The 19,017-nt window shown below is 53.3% G+C and overlaps 1 protein-coding gene across 3 annotated transcripts; it reads right to left on the bottom strand.

Annotated features, from left to right (window-relative positions):
- Positions 1-865: 865 nt before the first annotated feature.
- Lsr (lipolysis stimulated lipoprotein receptor) lies at positions 866-18,069 on the bottom strand. 3 transcript variants are annotated; one of them, XM_027431098.2, is made up of 10 exons: positions 17,973-18,069; positions 16,747-17,091; positions 9,575-9,694; positions 5,997-6,053; positions 5,266-5,412; positions 2,289-2,453; positions 2,115-2,174; positions 1,889-2,020; positions 1,110-1,738; positions 866-1,016 (listed from the first exon to the last, which is right to left on the bottom strand). In XM_027431098.2, exons 1-10 carry the CDS (start codon positions 18,067-18,069, stop codon positions 981-983), a joined length of 1,788 nt encoding a protein of 595 aa, XP_027286899.1. In that variant the 3' UTR covers positions 866-980. The 3 variants fall into 3 exon arrangements, with proteins under 3 accessions (XP_027286899.1, XP_027286900.1, XP_035305423.1); XM_027431099.2 differs by lacking the exon at positions 5,997-6,053; XM_035449532.1 differs by lacking the exons at positions 5,266-5,412; positions 5,997-6,053.
- Positions 18,070-19,017: the final 948 nt, after the last annotated feature.

The raw sequence follows: 19,017 nt of genomic DNA, 5'->3' as shown, positions 1-19,017 counted from the left end.
CGCACGCGCCTGGGGCCTGCTTCCCTGAGCGCTCGCCGCCGCGCCGCCGCGACTTGAGCTGCTTTTTTTTTTTTTTTTTTTTTTTTTTTAAACACGGCCCAGCCTGGATGGCGGCCGCCCTGGCCCTAGATCACCGGCTCGCCCGCCGCTAGTCCGCCAGCCCCGGCCCGGCCCGGTGGCGGATCGTGGCTGCAGCCGCCGCCGCCTTCTATCTCACACCCCCCCCCTTTTCTTTTTCCTTTTTTTTTTTTTTTTTTTTTCTCCTTTACTGGAGCTGCGCGCGCGCGGGGCGCGGCGGTGGCGGCGACGGCGCGATCCCGGGACGCGGGCGCGCGCGCGCGATGGTGGCGGCGGCGGCGCGGTGGTGGTGGCGGTGGTGGCGGCGGCGGGGGGAGGAGGGCAGGCCCCGGGGAACGCGCGCGCACGCTCTCCGCCGCTCGCCCGCTGTCTGTCTCCGGCGGCGGCGGCGGCGGCGGCCGGGGCGCGCACGCGCCTAGGCCGGGTGGCTCGACCAGCCGCGCGCGCGGGCCGGGTGAGCGCCCGGCGACACCGATCGCCGGGGGTCACTGGGTTTGAAGACTGTAAAGTAGGTCGTCGGGGAGCCCGGCGCTCTGGGGGTGGCTGGGGACGGGGGGTGGGGGGTGCCAGGGGCGCGCGCAGACGCGCGCTCCCGGACGCGGGGCGCATGCGCACGCTGGGGCGGGGCAGGGCAGGGCGGAGGCGGCACGGGGCACGTACTCCAGGCCGCAGGCCAAGAGAGGAGGCAGAAGGCCCGGCTGGTCCCTTCCTGCTCCGGTGTCGTGTCGTCGTCGTCCCCCCCCCACCCCCCATCGCGCACAACCAAACGGACGCTGGGAACTTGTGATCAGGCGCTTTTATTGGGCTTGGTGAAGAGTTTCAGCAGCACTCCGATTAAAAAACAAAACAACTAAAAGTATAAAAGCTACGTACAAAACAAAACAAAACAAAAAACCGTGGGATCAGACGACTAAACTTTCCCGACTCAGGGCCAAATTCTGTAAAGGGAGAAAAAGGAAAAAGAAAGTGTGAATCTTACGGGCTGCAGGGGAAGCGTGTGGAGGGCCTGAGTCCCAGGGTCCCCCGCTCACCTTTTTCATCCTCCGCTCCCGCGAGGCCTGCGAGTCGGTCTCTGAGTAAGGTGGAGGTGCTGGCGGGTAGTGACCCCCCTCCTCCTGCTCCTCCTCCCTGTAAAGTCGCCTCCTCTCCCCAGACCCCTTTTTCTTTATGGCCTCTTCTAATAGTCGCCCGTCATAGTGAGGGTCTCGGGACGCGGGGCCAGCATCCCGGGGATCCCGGGGTCTCTGATGGGATCTGGGGTTGGCATGGGAGTCCCTAGACCTCAAGTCATCGTAATAGTAGGGATCCCGGGAATGAGGGGAGTCCCGAGGATCGTGGGGGTCATAGAGGTCATCGCGGCTGCGACTTCTGGGAGGTGCGTAGGCCCGTCCTCTCCTCCCACTGCTTGGGGGAGAAGATCTTCCAGATTCAGTGGAGCCAGGCCTGTTGATGTCATCCAAAGCATCCACAGAGCGGGCCCGAGGCCGCCCGGATCCCCAACCACCCCTTGGCTGTTCTTGAAGGGGTTCCCGCTCCCACATTCTGGGACTCCGAGGTGAGTGGTGACTCCACTCCTCATCCCGGATTGAGGGAAGGGCAGGACCCCTGAAAGGCCGAGATCTCCAGTCATCTTCATGGAGGGAGGTGACTTCACTCATGGCTGTAGAGAAGGGAGATGTCACTGGTACTGACTTAGGTCCACCCTTGCCACCCGTAGGCTCCCACCCTCCCCTGGGAGCGCAGCAGACAAGGCGTGTGAGATCAGTAGCAAGCATACTTCATCCCCCTCAGGCTCAGATCTGTAGCTCACCCCGTTCCACTCGGCCATTGGGAGGGCCAGGCCGGGAAGGGTCAAAGTTGGCTAGCTCCTTCTCCATATAGTATAAGACCCTCATGGAGTCGTCCTGCTGGCTAGCCTGTATCCTGTAGCCACTTCGTACTTCTGAGGAGAGAACAAGGTGATTGATTTCGGGGGGAGGGGGGCACGTGGGCCAAACTCTTCAGGCACATTCAATCTCAAGACAACAGGTTCTTACCTGAAGATACACTGCCATCCACATCTCGCAACAGAGGTACCTGGGAGCTGTGGCCACCGACTAGCAGAGATCATTTATCAGCCATTGCTCTTTGGAGCCAAAGCAGGGCACCCCCAATCTCCCATGCTCCCTTAAAGCCCCATCCCACCCGGTCTGGCTTCCCCCAGGCCTTACCTGAACTATTCCTGTCAAAGTCTCCAGGGTACCTGCCGTAGGTAGGGCCCATGGGAATCATGGCAGGCGGAGGTGGTGGGGTCTTGGCAGGAGAGAGGTGGGTGTAGATGCTGGGGGCATAGATGCTGGGGACCCCCGAGGTGGCTGCTTTGCCCGCAGCGTAAACTGGGAGGGCAAATTGGCATGAGAAGGGTGATCAGAAGCTCTGCTCTCCTATGCTGGAATGGCACTCTGGGGGGACATGAGTTTGTTCCCTCCAGTCCATTCCTGCAACACTGTAAGTTAGGGGACACAGCTGGCTTCACATGGAGTTCTGAGAACAGGGGTGCATACTGGTAGGTACACATGATGGCTATTTGACAACAGTGACAATAGGAAAGTTTCATGCGAAACTCCAGGCCGATTGTGTCTGTTTTGGAACTGGAAAAGGATCCCAGAACCTTAAGACTTCCTAGGTTAAGTGTTTTACCACTGAGCTGTGTTCCCAACCCCCCCCCTTTTTTTTTGTCTTGAGACAGGTCTTAAGTGGCCCAGGAGGATCCTAAACTCATTCTGTAGCCAAGACAGACCGACCTTGAACTTGTCATCCTCCTGCCTCAGCTATCAGAAGCTAAGACTGACAGGCTTGCACCTAAAGGCAATAATAGACAGAGTCACTCTGTCACTCCCCTTAGATAAATAAAGCCCCCCCCCCCACCTTCTGGGCCCACTACTGTCTCCCTAAGCCGGGGCAGCCTAGCTCATACTGTGTGAAAAGTCATGATGAAGACAAGCACACAGGAACCTCGGAAGTTACCTTGCCTGCACCCCGGAGTAATACATACCTTCACGGTTTCCAGTTGCTGGCCACACCCACTCTTACCCACCCAGCAGATTCTAGCTTAACAACTCAAGGGTAAATCCTTCTCAGGCTAGAGGCTGAGTCCTGGTGGCAATTCCTAAATCAGTTCACGGGATCCAGCTCAGCTTGGTGGTGCAGGCCCTATAATACCAGCTACCTAGGGGGCTGAGGCAGGAGGATTGCAACATGTCCAAGGCCTATCGGAGCTATTGGGTTTTTTGACTGTTTATTGTCATCATCATTTATTTACATTTATTGTGTGTGGGAGAAGTCAGAGGACAACTTGCAGAAATGTGTTCTCTCCTACCATGTGGGCCCCGGGGATTAGACTCCAGGTGTCACGACTGGCAGTGGGTACCTTTACTAACCGAGCCATCTTACCAGCGCTGGATCCCTGGAATTTTTTGTTTTAAAGATTTACTACTATTGTTTTCCACTTGTGTACGTGTGTGGTGATGTGTATTTGAGGGTAGGTGCCCCGTGGAGACCAGAGGAATAAGATACCCTGTGGCTGGAGTCATTTAGACAGTTGTGAGCTGCCTGACACAGACCAGGCTGGCCTCCAACTCACAGAGATCCTCCTGCCTCTGCCTCCCGAGAGCTGAGATTAAAGGTGTGCAATACCACACTGGGCTAATCTCTCCAGTCTTAGAAGGCTACAGAGTTTTAAGGCCAGCCAGCTTGAGTAATTTAGGAAGATGCTGTCTCAAAAATAAATACAAAGAGACCCAGGAATGTAGGTCAGTGGCAGAGTGCTTATTAAGGGCCTGGGTTCATACAGAAGTCCCTGGGCCCTCCTGTAGGCTTGAAGGTTCCTTGTTCCTCTGGCTGGGAAGCAGAAAACTTAAGTACTCATCTCTGTCTACGAGGAGCCCCTTCATTAGTTAGGTGACTGGCTGGGCTGTAATTAGCAGTACGGGCTGGTACTTCCTGAGAGGTTAAGAACCTCCCATGGAGAGACAAGTCCGTGGGCATGTGACATGGAGTCTAGATGGATGTATTGTCACCTTGGGACTCAGCCCCAGTCTTAGTGGTCTCAGCTTTCGGGGTTCCCTCCACATCTGTAAAATGGACTAACAGCCAGTGTTAGCTGTCAGTAAAACCAGAGGCTTCTCCTTGAGAGCAGAACTCAAGCATACCATTTAGCAGCCTCATCCTGGGCACCTTCACAGTAGTCCCTTAATGGCTGTACCCCTAACAGAGATGGGAACATGGCTCAGGCCACACACAGTGCACAGCAGGCCTCTCAGACCTGTGCACCAGCTCATGGCAATAGCCAACACAGAGCAGGCGTGGAACACGCTGAGTGGATCCCACCAAATGCTGTGCAGAGCTCTGCCACAAACTGCATCGGCCATTTGGCCTGTTCTTTTCTGTGGGCTTGCACCAAGGTGCAGAGCTATCCAAACAGCCCCCGCCCCAGGAAAACTAAAGGGCCAGCAGCTTTGTCCCCTAAGAGGCATGGGGGTGGGTGTGGTGTTGGAGTTACTCACTTTGCTGTCCTTCCCTGTTTCACCTATGTGCTTCCCAGTTCCTATTCCCAGCCCTCCCGGGTGCCCACCTGGGTGTCCCAGCACAGAGGCCCCATGTGAGACAAACCATTTGAGTGGTTTTGTGCCGCTTACAACTGGCTACAATGGTGCGTCCCACAAACCCTGCTTGGTTTTTCCCTTTCCACTTGGGGATTTTGTTTTGTTTGTTGAGACAGGCTCCTATGTAGCCCAGGCTGGCCTTGAACTTCAGATAATTCCTGTCTCTACCCTCCCACAGTGCTGGGATTGCTTAGGAAAACTGCCACACCCACCTGGATTTTGTTTTTAATGGGAGCTTGACTTTCCTGTGGACACTATTGTGTACCGTTGGGCACTATTGCTTTTGGTGGTCTTGTTTTTGAGCCACAGCCATAAATTATCCTCTCAAATGAGAAAACTCAAGAGTTGGGCTGTAGTTCAGTGGCAGTGTTTGCAAGAGCGGTCTCAAAGTCAATGAAATTAAAAGCTGAGGTAAGTGACTCATGACAGAGAGCATCAGGTTCTACATGGCCTGCTGTATACACCGCCTCCGTCTCCAGACCTGGAGCGCAGGCTGATGTGCCCAGGAGCGTTCCAGAGGGAGAAGCAGGGAAGGGGCACTTACGGGCCTCGGGGCAGCAGCACTTGTCTGGGCAGCAGGGACACCTGACATAGCAGCAGCAGGTGTGGGGACAGCACTGGCACCAGCAGATGCTCAGGAGGAGGAAGAAGAGGAGGCCTGCCAGGCAGACCACGACCACAAAGAGCCAATCTGCAGAGAAAGGAGAGTGGGGCCTGAGCTGGGAGACCTGAGCACAAACAGTGTTCGACAAGGAAGGGCAGGGCACCCAGGCTCCACAGAGAGTGGCGTGGAGCCGGCTCTAGGACAAGGGACTAGTGCAAAGCTCCTCAGAGAACCTGCAACTACGGCTTGGTTCTCTGTGCCCAAGACTAGGGCATAGCAACAGAGGAACACCAACCCCACTACGGCCAGGTTAAGTCCCCACATGAGAGACCTTATCCTGAGTTCAGTCAGACAAAGCGGAGAGCAAGAGGGAGCCTGGCTGGAGCAACACAAACAAACAAAGTAGCTTTCAGGAAGGGAGAGAGCCCATACCTGAACCCCAGAGGAACACAGCAGGCACCAGTCACTCGAGCCCCTTGCCTACACCCCAGAACCTCTTCAACCAGCCCAGGCCTCCCCAAGCCCTCAGCCAGGCCACTAGATGTCACAGAGTGGGGCAGGTTTAGTGGAGGTCCACAGCAAGAAGTGATTAGGGGTAGGGAGGGACTAGAAACAGAAGCAATCTATCAGGGACCCCAAGAGAAGCTCTGCCAGACATTCCACCCCCATACCTTCCAAGGGCCCCGCCCGAAAACCAGGGAGGAGCTCAGGGGCCTCTGAGGTCCTGCCTGGAGGGACAAAAGAGAAACATGATTATGTTGGCCATGGCCAGCCAAAGTCACCACTCTTAAGAACAGCCATCTTCAACTCCTCAGTGGAAAACATGCCCTGAGCAGAGACGGAGACAATGGTGACCTACGACAGTCCCGGCAGGAAGCATATGCCTTCCACCCTGCCACAAGGGCCCCATCTGAAGGGCTTGACCTCAGTCTGGCACTCTCATCTCCCACCTACACAGGGCCCGTCAGGCATGGTAGGTATACTCTATAGAGAACACCAAAAATGGCTTATTGTTTGGTTTGAAACAAGATCTCACATGGTGGCTCAGGTTGGTCTTGAACTTGAAGCAATCTTGCTGCCTCTGCCTCCTGAGTTCCAGGATCACAGGCAGGGGCCACCACTCAGGGCTCAAAATGAGGACCCTTTGGCAACTTAGGGCTGCTGGGGAAGTCAGTCACTTTTCTTTGGGGATGTGGCCACAGGGTAGGTTTGAGCATACTCCAGTGGACGGCCCCTCACCCATGAGCACATAGACAACAACAGGACTCAGGCAGTTTTGTTTTTTTTTTTTTAAAAAGGTGTACTTGGGAGGGAAGTGTTGAGGGTATCTGGGGCTAATTGGAAGTGGGGTATGGATATGTGCAGACATATAACCAAATATTTCAAACTTGTATGAAATTATCAAAGAATAAAGATTATATAAAAGTTAAATTCTGAATACTAAAATATGAAGAAAAAATTATGATACCAAGTATATCATAATGAATTATCTCTATAGCAACATAATTGTGAAATACAGTATATATGTATGTATGTATGTATGTATGTATGTATTATTTAAAATGCTGGGTTGAACCCAGGACCACCCAGCTACACTTTAGCCCATAATACTTTGTTCCAATGTAGTAAGGGGCCATGAAGGCACATTAAAATACTATATGGTCCTGAGTCTGTGACCCAGGAAGGTTTGAGCTCTATTCACCATTTGGGTCACATATATAAGTTTTTCTTTTTCTTTTTTTGGTTTTCTGAGACAGGGTTTCTCTGTGGCTTTGGAGGCTGTCCTGGAACTAGCTCTTGTAGACCAGGCTGGTCTCAAACTCACAGAGATCCACCTGTCTCTGCCTCCCAAGTGCTGGGTTTAAAGGCGTGCGCGACCACCGCCCAGCACATATATAAGTTTTAAGACCCAGGTGCCATGAAGGTCCTGTGCCCCACAAACATATTATTGGGGGTGGGGGGATGGGCAGGCTGGAGAGATGGTGCAGCAGCAGGTTAAAAGCACCGGCTGTTCTTCCAGGGGACCCAAGTTTCCCAGCAACCACTTGGCAGCTCACAACTGTCTGTAACTCCAATTCCAGGGGATCTGACACCCTTATGCCAATAAATACAGTTAAATAATTTTTTAAAAAACTATCAGGGGAAGAGTACACACACGTAGACACACAGACACACCATGAAACTATGGTTCCACACCAACACACCTCTCTCCAGAGTATATGCATCTGGCAGCTGAGTGTGCACTTGGCTGAGGCAGGAGCAACAGCAGTTTCAACCAACCAGCCTTAGCTACATAATGAACTGAAGATTCCATGAGATCCTATCTCACAAGTAAGAAATGAATTAAAAACCCAAAACGACGTGTGGTCCAAGAGGCCAGAACTAGGTATACCCACTCTCCCCTCCCTGAGGCCAGAACTAGGTATACCCACTCTCCTCTCCCTGAGGGCACAGCTGGGGTTTGCACAGGCTCCCTGTCACACCAGTGCCACCTTGGTGAACATTGTGCAATTGAGTTATTTACCTTGGGATGTTAAAAACTTCACAGTTTCAGCCAGTTGTGTGGCACATTCTATAATCTAAGTGCTCAAGAGGAGGGAATATGGGAGGATCACCACTTCACTCTGAGCTACATAGTGAGACCTTGTTTCAAAAAAAAGCTCCTAGTTCAGTTTTAACACAAGCAACTAGATATAAACCACAAACATGGCACAAAACTTGTGAGATCCTGAATAGCTCCAAGAACTATTGATGGCGCACGCCAACAAAGATCCCTAGGTCATCAGACAGTGGATTCCACCACTTGCCTTTTGTCCTGTGGCTCAAGCCCTCTCTGGACCTGTTCCCACCACGAACTAGCTCACATATGAGGACAGCAATGCTCACATGCTACTAGAGACTACGGGGTGGCTTCTGATTGGCCCAGGCAAGGAAACCACTTGGCCAGACTGGAGATCCTGGGAACACTCTACCTTGCCCCTGCCATCTGCTTTTTTTTTTTTTTTTTTTTTTTTTTTTAAAGACACACTCAAATTTCCACACGCTGCATAAATCACACACAGCACCACCCACAAAAGGACAGAAGACAAACTCTGTGTTTGGACAAAAGACTCATGGTACGCTGTGAATGTGGCCAGAGGTAGGTCCAACTTGCCTTCCAGATCCAGAATACAAAGAGAAATACTCAAAAGAAAATGCCCCCAAGGCTGGGAAGATGGCTCAATGGTTAAGAGCACTGGCTGCTCATCCAGAGGACCCAGATTCAATTCCCAGCACCCACGTGACCGCTCACAAGTATCTATAACTCTGGTTCCAGGGGATATGGTACCCTGGCACAGACATACATGTAGGCAAAGCAATACAGAAAACTAAATCCTGAAAAAAAACAACAAAACAAAACAAAAACATAAGAAAGAAAATGCCCCTATTCCCCTTTAAAACAGGTCTCACTCTGTAGTCCAGGCTAGCTAGAAATTTCACTGTGTAGCTCAGACTATCTTGAAATTCAATATAGCCTGCATTGTCCCGAAAGGGACTATGTGGCTTAAGAGTGGCCTGGAACCCTTGATGGTATTGACTCAGCCTCCTAAGCGCAGGGATTCCAGCCTGGGCGGCCACCCTCTCAGAATACACCTTATCAAACATGTGCAACTTGTTTTCTTACTCTTATCCTCTCAGCAACAATGTAACAGCTTGCGCTGTAACATACTTGCTTTATCAGCAATTCTAAGTAACCTTGAACAATGGAAAGGTTATGGATTCTATCTGGCACTCCAGTGTTTCCCACAAGGGACCCAGAACCGAACCCCCACAGTCAAGGAAGTTCTTACTGCCAATCAACCCTGCCCACCTTTTACTTTGTTCTTGAGGCAGGGTCCTTCTATTTTGTAGATCTGTCTACCCTGGGACTCGCTCTGTAGGCCAGGCTGGCCTCAAACAGAGACCCACCTGCCTCTGCCTCCCAAGAGCTGGGCATCTGGCTCCGTGTGTGTTTTAGAATCAGAGACCAGTAGATCCTTGAGTTCTCTCCACTCTTACTTGGACTCTGGCTGATTTGAAATGCCATATAGGGAAGGGTTCTGTCTGGGGTGCAAGGCACAGAGAAGCCCAAGTGACTGGCAAAGGGGAGCAAGCAGGCAACAGGACCCAGCATGGTAGCTGGATGACAGAGAGAACACACAAGAGTGAACAAGAGTACCAGCCCCTCCCCCCCCTTCAGGGCCCTCCAAACCCAGCCCGCCTCACTCACCGAGGACAATGAGCTCTGCATAGGCCTCGTTGTTCCCATCCAGATCCTGGGCTGAGACCACAGAGCAGTAGTACACCCCACTGTCCCCCCAGGCCGTCTGCTCGAACGTCAGGTCAGCATCTGTCAGGAGGAGACAATATGAAGACTCCTCAGGGGAGGGTGTCCCTAAGATCAACAGCGGTTGAGTGTCCCGTCTGTTCGTCCATCCCTTTCCCCCACACCTCCCACATTGTGGGAAGAGAGCAAGGATGCAGGGCTGCAAGGGAGTCAAGTCAAAATTAAATCATTATTTGGGGCTGGAGAAATGGCTCCTCCGTTAAGAGGACTCGTGGCTCTCGCTGAGTTTCTAGCACCCACATGAGAGCTTACGACCATCTGTAATTCTAGTTCCAGGAATTTCAGCATCCTCTCTGACCGTCCCCTCCCCTCCCCAAGTACTGGAAACACACTCACAGTGCACGGACAGACATATAGGCAAACATCATACACATGAAATAAGCACTAAATCACTGGGTTTTGGTTTGATATAGTATCTCACTAAATAGCTCAGGCTGGCCTTGAACTGGAAATCCTCCCAAATTCAGTTTCCCAAGTGCTGGAATCGAAGACACTACCCCACCCAGCTAAAATGAAATCATTCCTCCAAGAGCACACTACTTTCTATGGACTGCTCTGAACACCAAGCATGGGTAATATTTGAAACCATCCGGGTGCCAGGCATGGTGGTGCAGGGCTGCTCATCCTGCACCCAGGAGGCTAAGGCAGCATGGTCTCAAGCTGAACACCGGTTTGAGCTACAGTATGACCTTACCTCAAACACAGGTGAGTGCAGAGGCTCAGTGGTAGACTGTTTGCCTAGCACAGAGCCACTGACTTAGCCCAGCACTGACAGAAACAAAAATGGCCCAAAACAGGCCTAGGAGGTGAGCATCACTGTCACTGTGGTTTTCGGGGTGAGACTTGTGGTGTGCCGTGATGACCGAATCCAGCCAAAGGCAGGGAGGGACAGTCTGACTCAATGCCTCCTGCGAAGTCAATTCAGACACCTCCTCCTTCCTACCCAGGCTCAGAGCCGAAGTCTCACCTTCCTCATCAGACCCTGAGGCTGGGTGAATAACTAAGAAGCCAAGCTAACTAGGTCAGATCCCAGATAGGAGCTGCCTGGGCACCAAGGACTGGGTTGACAGGTGTGGGAATGACGTTCCCGGTTCCAAGCCCACCCCTCCTGTTCTGTCCCCACATTCCAGGTCAGTCCCAGGGCTTGGGGACGCTCTGGTCTGAAGCAGCCCCAGGCAAGGAGCCTGCTAATTACACCACTAATGAAAGTCTTTTAGCACATCCGGTTTCCTCTCTACTCCTCAGGCCCTAATTAGTTATACCCTTTCATCCACCCAGCAAGGCAGGACAGGGAAGCCTCGGCTTGGAGACTCTCTCTGTCCTAGTGGTAAGCATTTCTTCTAACCAATAGAACTCCAGGGGATCATGGCCGCTGTCTTCTCAGCCATAGGCTCTTAATGACCTGCCTGCCACCTGGTTCCACAGACTAGGAGTCTGCACGACAACCTGCCCACCACACCCACGTTAAACCGCAGCTGCCCAAATCCATGGTACCTGGCACCTCCTGGGACATCAGCTACTAAGGGCTAAAGCTTCCTCAAAAGAAACCCCTTATTTATTTAGAGGCAAGATTTCACTATTAGGACCTGGCCGAGAGGCTGGAGAGATGGCTCAGGGGTTAAAAGCACTGGCTACTCTCTTTCAGAAGACCCTACTGGGACACTGGGCAGCTCACAACTGTCTGCAATTCCAGTCCCAGGGGATCTGATACCCTCACACAGACATACATACAGATAAAACAACAATGCACATAAAAATAATTTTTTTTTTTTTTTTTTTTTTTTTTTGGTTTTTCAAGACAGGGTTTTTCTGTGTAGCCTATCCTGGCACTCACTCTGTAGACCAGGCTGGCCTGGAACTCACAGAGATCCGCCTGCCTCTGCCCCCCTCCCCCCACCAAGCCTGGATTAAAGGAGTGCGCCACCAACCTGGTCAAAAATAAATAAATCTTAAAAACAACAACAACAACAAAAAAACAGCAGTGGTGGCACACGCCTTTAATCCCAGATCTCGGGAGGTAGAGGCAGGTGGATCTCTGTGAGTTCGAGGTCAGCCAAATCTAAAAAGTGAGTTCCAGGACAGCCAGGACTGTTATACAGAGAAACCCTGTCTCAAAAAACAAAACAACCAAACAAAAAGTGAAACCTCTTTCCAGAATCCATCTAGATCATGCCAAGCACAGTCCCTAGGCCTGCAAAGCCCTCAGCATGTTCTCTGGTCACTGGCTCTGTCTTCCCCGTGAGCTCCCCGGCCTCCACTTTCTGCCCACCTGCTCCAGCTAGGTTCCTTTCTCCATCCGGGTGGGTTCCTTCTCCTTTCTAAGGCCCCAACCTGGAGGAGCACTCTCCCTGGCCACCCCGGCTCACATGGCTCCCCTGCTCCCCTGCTGAACCCCCACACCCTGCTCATGGGCTAACTGCCACTTCTTCACTTACGACAATATGGCAGAAGAATGGAGTTAGCCTCAGTCACCTGATTCCATGGAGGGCCACTCCTCTCCTCAGCTTGTCCCAGCCACCTGGTTATCACATAAACACCTGACCCATTCATTCTGAGTTAAACAAGGCTGGGGGTATGGGTGGTATATCCCCAGCACTGGCGAGGTTAAGGCAGGGGGATGGAGAGTTGGAAGGCAGCCTGGACTACATAGGGAGACCACCTCAAACCCTGACCCCCAACAAATCACAGACAACAAACTGTACTGAATGTCCCAAGAAGTGTTTACATAACCTTCATTAGCCCGGCCGGTCCTCAGTGGGACACACCTTTAATCCCAGCACTCGGGAGGCAGAGGCAGGAGGATCTCTGTGAGTTCGAGGCCAGCCTGGTCTCCAGAGTGAGTGCCAGGATAGGCTCCAAAGCTACACAAAGAAACCCTGGTCTTTTGGTCTCGAGAAACCAAAAACTAAAACCAAACCAACCAACCAACCAACCAACCAAAGAAACAAAACCAAAAACCCTTCACTAGAAAGCAAAGGTTCAGCCAGGCAGTGGCAGCGCACGCCTTTAATCCCAGCACTCAGGAGGCAGAGGCAGGCGGATCTCTGTGAGTTCGAGACCAGCCTGGTCTACAAGAGCTAGTTCCAGGACAGCCTCCAAAGCCACAGAGAAACCCTGTCTCAAAAAACAAAACAAAAACCAAACAAACAAAATAAAGAAATAAAAGGTTCTCAGTGTGGCCAGGGGATACCCTGGCCCTTCCAGCAGTTTCCAAGGTCACACTTATTTTACAGCACCGACAGACACACAACCAGCCTCAGCCTTAACCTCTCAGGGGCATTCAAAGGCATTTCCCACGTGATATGTAATCTCATAGCAAACTAAAGCTGCTTGGAGAGTCTTGCTTCTGCTGAGCCATGCCAAGGAAATGCATAGGAATAGAAAAACAATTTACCTCATGTAAGTAATTTTTTTAGTTTTGGAATTTTTCCCCCCTGTAAAAGGTATGTTTAGTTCTTACTGGCTGACTTTCCTGAAGAAGACAGACACAAATGGTGTCAGAGTTCTTTAGTTATAAGATGCTCAGAGATTCTGAGAAGAATCTAGAAACTTCCTGGAGGGAAGTTATCCTTCCTTCCAACCAGGGCTAAAGCACACTGCCTGTCACATGGTACAGAGCAGTATGCAGGACATGACCTAGGAGGGATGGGATGTGCCAGGCGTGGGAGCCGGGGCCGTTCAATTCTGGGAAGGCTGCCTGGGGTGACCTTGGAGGAGTGAAGACCAACTCCTCCTCCAAGGTCGGCCAGCCTTGTAGCCATTGTTGACTGAGGTGGCGTTAGGGGCAGATTCCCCCCCACCCCCATCGCAGACACCCACCCTTCCACAAAATCCTCAAAAACTCAGTAACTTAAGACTGTGCTAAATACTAGGGAGGTCCACTGGCCGTGGTGTCCACGCGATTGTTTTTATCTCCCATGGGTCTACACATCTGTTTGCTCTCTCCCCTGACCCGTGCACGACACAGCAGGTCCTGCCCAAAGATGAAGGAGTGAACAGGAACCCCCTGCCACAGGAAATGATCACATAGGCCAGACATTAAAACCAAGGGCCTCCAGGACCAGATCTGGGCCTTGCTGTATTGTATTTGGCCCATCTGATGTTTTCAGAGCCCATGAACAGTAAGCTTTCCGGCTTCTTTTGATCACTCCTGAAGCCTGGGTCCACCTCCTTCCTGCGGGGCACACCCTGTTCCTGGTCACTGCTGGCCCCCCGAGATCACAGGGGCTGGGTACTGGTTCCTTGTGCGAGGTGAGAGGCCGAGATAATGGTGTCCACTGGGAACAGAGGCTGGGCTCCTCTTCCGTGGCTATGTCCTGACTCTATTGCACACAAGAGGGGAGATTCATGATTTCAGGGCTGACCGAGTCAGCGCAGCTCAGAATGGGGGGCGCATGGCTCCAAGCAGCCTGGAGAGGTTAACTGGGGCCTCCGATAAAACACCCCACACCTCCCAAAGCAGGAGGAGTGGGCAAAGGACATATATTTTTCCATCACTTTTTTCTTTTGCAGTTCCTGGGGACCTATGTCCTTACCCACACTAGACAACCAGCTGCATTCCAGCTTTTTTATTTTTTAGTCTTCACTTTGGGAGACAAGGTTTCACCAAGTGGCCCAGCTGGCCTTTAACTTCTGCTCCTCTGCCTCAGCCTCCTGAGACCAGGGACATGTTACACTCACTTTCACTCTTAAAAACTAGGAGGGCCGGTGACCCTAGGGATGCCCCGAGAGGCCCACCTCTCTTTGTCCTCACAGCTGAAGAGGAAGGAAGCTCCCATGGCTACTTGGACTTTTGAAAGGATGGCCAATTACCTACCACTGCTTAAATGAGCCAGCTGGGGACACCCAGTCTTTGAGGTCTCTGGGTCATGAGGTTCCCCCAGATTATCCTGATAGACATTCCTGAGTTTTTGCGTCCCTCAGAGCAGACCCAGGTCCAGCCAGCCTTCAAGGACAGTCTGTATTTGTGGTGTCTTGATCAGGGTTGAGCAATTAGCCCCCAAGGAACCTAACCTCTCCCCAACTTCAAGGGCAGCTGGAAACTCAGGTGAGTTTCCATGGAGATTCAAGGCAATTCCTTGAGACCACATCTTTCATCTGCGGCCTGATGGGGAGAGGGCATATTCCACAACCTGGTTTCCAGGGACCTGCAAAGAATCGTCTCTCCCTCCCCCCCCTGTGCTCCCGAACAGTCCCACACGGAACTCAAGCCAACCCTGTAAGGCAAGGAATGGATGGACACATCCATTACCTGGGACCCTGCAACCCTGGCCCACTGCTGTCCCTGTCTGTTCTCTGTCCTTTGGATTCTTCAGACCACACTGGCCAAGATGGCACTTCCAAGTCGTTCAACACACACCACCCAATGCTATTTTCTTTGGACCTTGTAAAACTATGTGAACTCTCATACTTAAAAAACAAACAAACAAACAAACAAAAACAGGAACAAAAACACTCCTGCAACAGTGGCTCATGAAGCCAGGCCAGCCTCCAACTTGCTACATAGTGAAGGGTAGTCATAACTCCAAATCCACCTCCATCCCCCCCACCCCCACCCCAATGCTAGATTACAGGTATGCACCACCATGCCCAGCGCTCTCAGTCTTCCTAGTCGTCTTTTCACTGCCAACATCACGTCTAGAAGGTAATTTAGGGCAGGGACAGGATCTGGGATGTTCTGCTTACCACTTTATTCCCAGTGCTTCCAACAGCACCTGGGACATAGCAGATCCTTGACAAACACCAAGTCAATGGCTGTGGATATAATCAGTTGTAGAGCCCCTGCCTAGAATCCCCCAGTGAGGGGCTGGGGGCGTGGCTCAGTTGTAGAGCCCCTGCCTAGAATCCCCCAGTGAGGGGCTGGGGGCGTGGCTCAGTGGTAGAGCCCCTGCCTAGAATCCCCCAGTGAGGGGCTGGGGGCGTGGCTCAGTGGTAGAGCCCCTGCCTAGAATCCCCCAGTGAGGGGCTGGGGGTGTGGCTCAGGGTAGAGCCCCTGTCTAGAATCCCCCAGTGAGGGGCTGGGGGCGTGGCTCAGTGGTAGAGCCCCTGCCTAGAATCCCCCAGTGAGGGGCTGGGGGTGTGGCTCAGTGGTAGAGCATCTACATAGTATGTGCCAAGCCCTGGATTCCATCTCTAGCAATAGCAGAGATCAAGAATAACAAACAAATGAACGAATGAACAAATGATTGGAGACCAGGCCTACAACGGTAGAGTGAGGACGCAGCTGTTGCAAGTCACTTGTCTCTAGGGAACTGTGAAAAAAATGACAATAATAGAACAGAATCCCTCAGTTGCTGTGTGGTCCACCTGAGTTAATCCACTCCAGGTTAAATTTGAATCAGGCCTGGGGTCTCACTTTTTGTGGTGGAAGCTGGCCTTGAATTTAAGATTCATCTGCCTCAGCCTCCCGAGTGCTGGGATTACAGCTACGAACCACCCCAGCTGGCAGAAGTATTATTTCTCATTGCTGGCATTTTTAGAATTAATTATAAAATAAATCCCCACTAGGTTTTTTTCTTTTTTCTTTTCTTTTTTTCTTTTTCTTTTTTTTGAGACAGGGTTTCTCTGTGTAGCTTTGGAGCCTATCCTGCCACTCGCTCTGGAGACCAGGCTGGCCTCGAACTCACAGAGATCCGCCTGCCTCTGCCTCCCGAGTGCTGGGATTAAAGGTGTGCACCACCACCGCCCGGCCACACTAGGTTTTTGTTTGTTTCAAATCTGTAAACTCTTTACACCACATGTTGAGTCTGTCTCCCTTACAGCACTGTGAGCTCCATAGGAGAGTGGCTTAATGGTTTTATTTCTGTGTTCTCAGAGCCTCGTATATGGCAGGGGCTGTATTGTAGGATAATGGGATGAATGACAGACGATGATAGGTGACAGTGGGCAGATGGATGTCTGCGAGGTGAATGAATAGATAGGTGGAGGAACTGAATGGATGAGTGGGCGGATAGGTGGATAGACGAAAGGATCCCTCCCTTTATTAGTCCACTGAGACACTCAAACACTCTCACCCCCACCACCCAGCCAGGCTCCTCCCGCCTTGCCCGACATACTTCCTGTGATGGTGATCCTCCGGCCCTGATAGTAGTCTCCCAGGGTCACAGCATTGCCCTGCTTGGTGGCCACCACCCTGACGGTGCGCACACTGTCCTGGCACTCCACATAGGGGTTGTAGCCAGGGTTGCCGGCTGCCAGCTGGGCATTTATCTGGTTCTCCACGCTGGCAGGAGAGAAGGCATCGGCAACTCGGTCTCGGCAGAAGGACTTGTACTTCCAAATCACGATGGGGGATGTGAGCGAGTTGCTCATCTGATAGGTGCAGGGTAGCGTCACAGGCTGGAACAGGATCACTACGTGGTAGGGGTCAGACACCGTCACCTGGATGGCGCTAGCAGGGGCTGGGAAAAAGAGGAGGGTCAGCCCAGTGGAGCACCGCAACAGCAAGGAGCCACACCACTTGACACTGTGTTCGTGCCCTGCCCCCACCCCACCCCCCGCACTTGGCATACTGTTCCTTAATCCCTTAGACTGGCGAGGCAGATTGGATGTGCCCATTTCATATGCCCTTGGGGCTGAAAAATGGTAACTACATAGCCCCACGGGCCAGGTCCCTGGAATACTCTGTCCATCTCTCTCTACCCAAAGACTTCTCAAAATGCACACCCAAAAGCAGATAGAACCTGTCGGCCCCCAGCTAAGCCAACATTCAATGTAGGGGAGCGCTGGCCAGCGGAGGATGGTTAGAGGTTCAAAAGTCCACCCTACAGACACCCGGGAGGTGGGTGGGGAGTCCCCAGTTCCACACCCACTCCAAGCCAGGGCACTGTTTCTCGAGCTCTTCTTTCAGGAAACGTCTGGTCTAGACCTGGAGTGCCTTCTCCCCGTTACCCCAACACCTAGAAATCTCGGGGTGTGCCCAAGATCCCAGTGACTGGCCTTTCTCGTGATCGGGGGGCCCCTGGTCCTGTCCCACAAAGGGTCCCATTCTCCCTACAGGGAGTGAAACTCTGGATCTCCAGAGTTTCCCCAGAGTTTCACTTCCTGTTATCTCCAACAAAGGCGGAGGAGCAGGCTGGACGCGCCAACAGAAGAAATTCCCTTCCTCTGGCACACAGGGGTCCCCCCCACCCCCAACCAGGGGGGATCTGGCGGTCTTGAATCTGCCATCACCCCCCTCTTGGTCCCGGCTCCTCCAGGACCGCCCGCAGTCCTCCCTCCATCCACCTCCTGTAGTGCCCCCCCCCCGCCGTTCCACAGCACTGGGGACCCCGATCCTTACCTGGACAGTAGTAAATGAGGAGAAAGAGCCACATGAAGAAGACAGTGGCCCGGCGGTAGCCAGGCGCCCCAGATCCCGCGCTGGGCGCCGGCGCCATCGCGGCCGTCTAGCAGCCACCGAGCCCGCGCGTCCCCTCCCAAGTATCCCGAGAGTAGGGGGCGAGGCGAGCACCAAGGCGGAGAAGGGCAGTTGCTCCGCCCGGCCCCTAATCCAAGTCCATTTTGCCCACACCGAAGGAGTTCTAGCCTACCGAAAAAACTTGCACGAGACTCATGCCCTCGGCTCTCCCGGGACAACTGAGCCGGTGCGCGGTGGCTCTCCGGGCCACTCCACCCCCGGCGCCCTCCCAGGAATGGATCCGCCCAGGTACACAAGGGTGGGAGCCCTGGGGCTGGGCTTGGGGGTGGGTGGCAGGGGAGGGGCTTGCGGGCCTCCCTCCCCGGAAGTGGGCTGACTCAGGTGCGCTCCTGCCCCCGGGGCCTGCACCAAGTGACCGCTTAGCCGGGAGGCGCCGCCACCTGCTGCTCTGGCCAAAGTTGAGAGGACCGCGTTCCCTGGAGACAGACCCTCGGGGGATGCTCCACCTGCCGAGAGGGGCCGGCCCTGCCGAGCCACCTGTTTGCTACCGGTCCACACCCCTGTCCCCGGCGCCGATGGACCCGCCTAGGTGCGCCCTGCGGGGAGGTGCCAGGCCCGGCTCGGTCCCGGCTGGCAGGGGCGTGGCGGTGACGCCGCCTGCCTTCCCACTCTGGTCTCGGTGGGGGAGGTGTCGCGGGCCTTCTGGGCTCCCCAGTTGGATGCCTGAAGGAATCAATGAGGTGTCTCCCTCCCCCCCCCCCAGGAGGGATGCTCTGGCCCCGCAGGCGGATGCTGGAGGGGACAGAACCAAAGTTGGAGCCAGAGCCGTACTTGGTCAGTTTCCCTTTTCCTAACTTGTGGTTCCTTTTCCACCGCCCCCCTCGGGCATCCCTCTCTCTAGGTCAGGTTTCCCGAAGTTCTGATGCTTCCAGGCGCTGAGCCAACACTGGACTCGTTTCGGTTCAAA

Source organism: Cricetulus griseus, chromosome 9, assembly GCF_003668045.3.
Source record: "Cricetulus griseus strain 17A/GY chromosome 9, alternate assembly CriGri-PICRH-1.0, whole genome shotgun sequence".
NCBI classification, from domain to species: Eukaryota; Metazoa; Chordata; class Mammalia; order Rodentia; family Cricetidae; genus Cricetulus; species Cricetulus griseus.
Note: the sequence above shows the minus strand (reverse complement) of the source record. Positions and strands in the feature narration are given on the sequence as shown.

Bases quoted from the DNA above. Each gene is read 5' to 3' on its own strand.
- Lsr (XM_027431098.2), bottom strand. From the start codon at position 18,069: ATGGCGCCGGCGCCCAGCGCGGGATCTGGGGCGCCTGGCTACCGCCGG. The intron at 17,092-17,972 runs GTAAGGATCGGG...TCTTTTTCCCAG, and splicing joins CCTCATTTACTACTGTCCAG to CCCCTGCTAGCGCCATCCAG. The intron at 1,017-1,109 runs GTGAGCGGGGGA...CTCCCTTTACAG, and splicing joins GGGAGCGGAGGATGAAAAAG to AATTTGGCCCTGAGTCGGGA.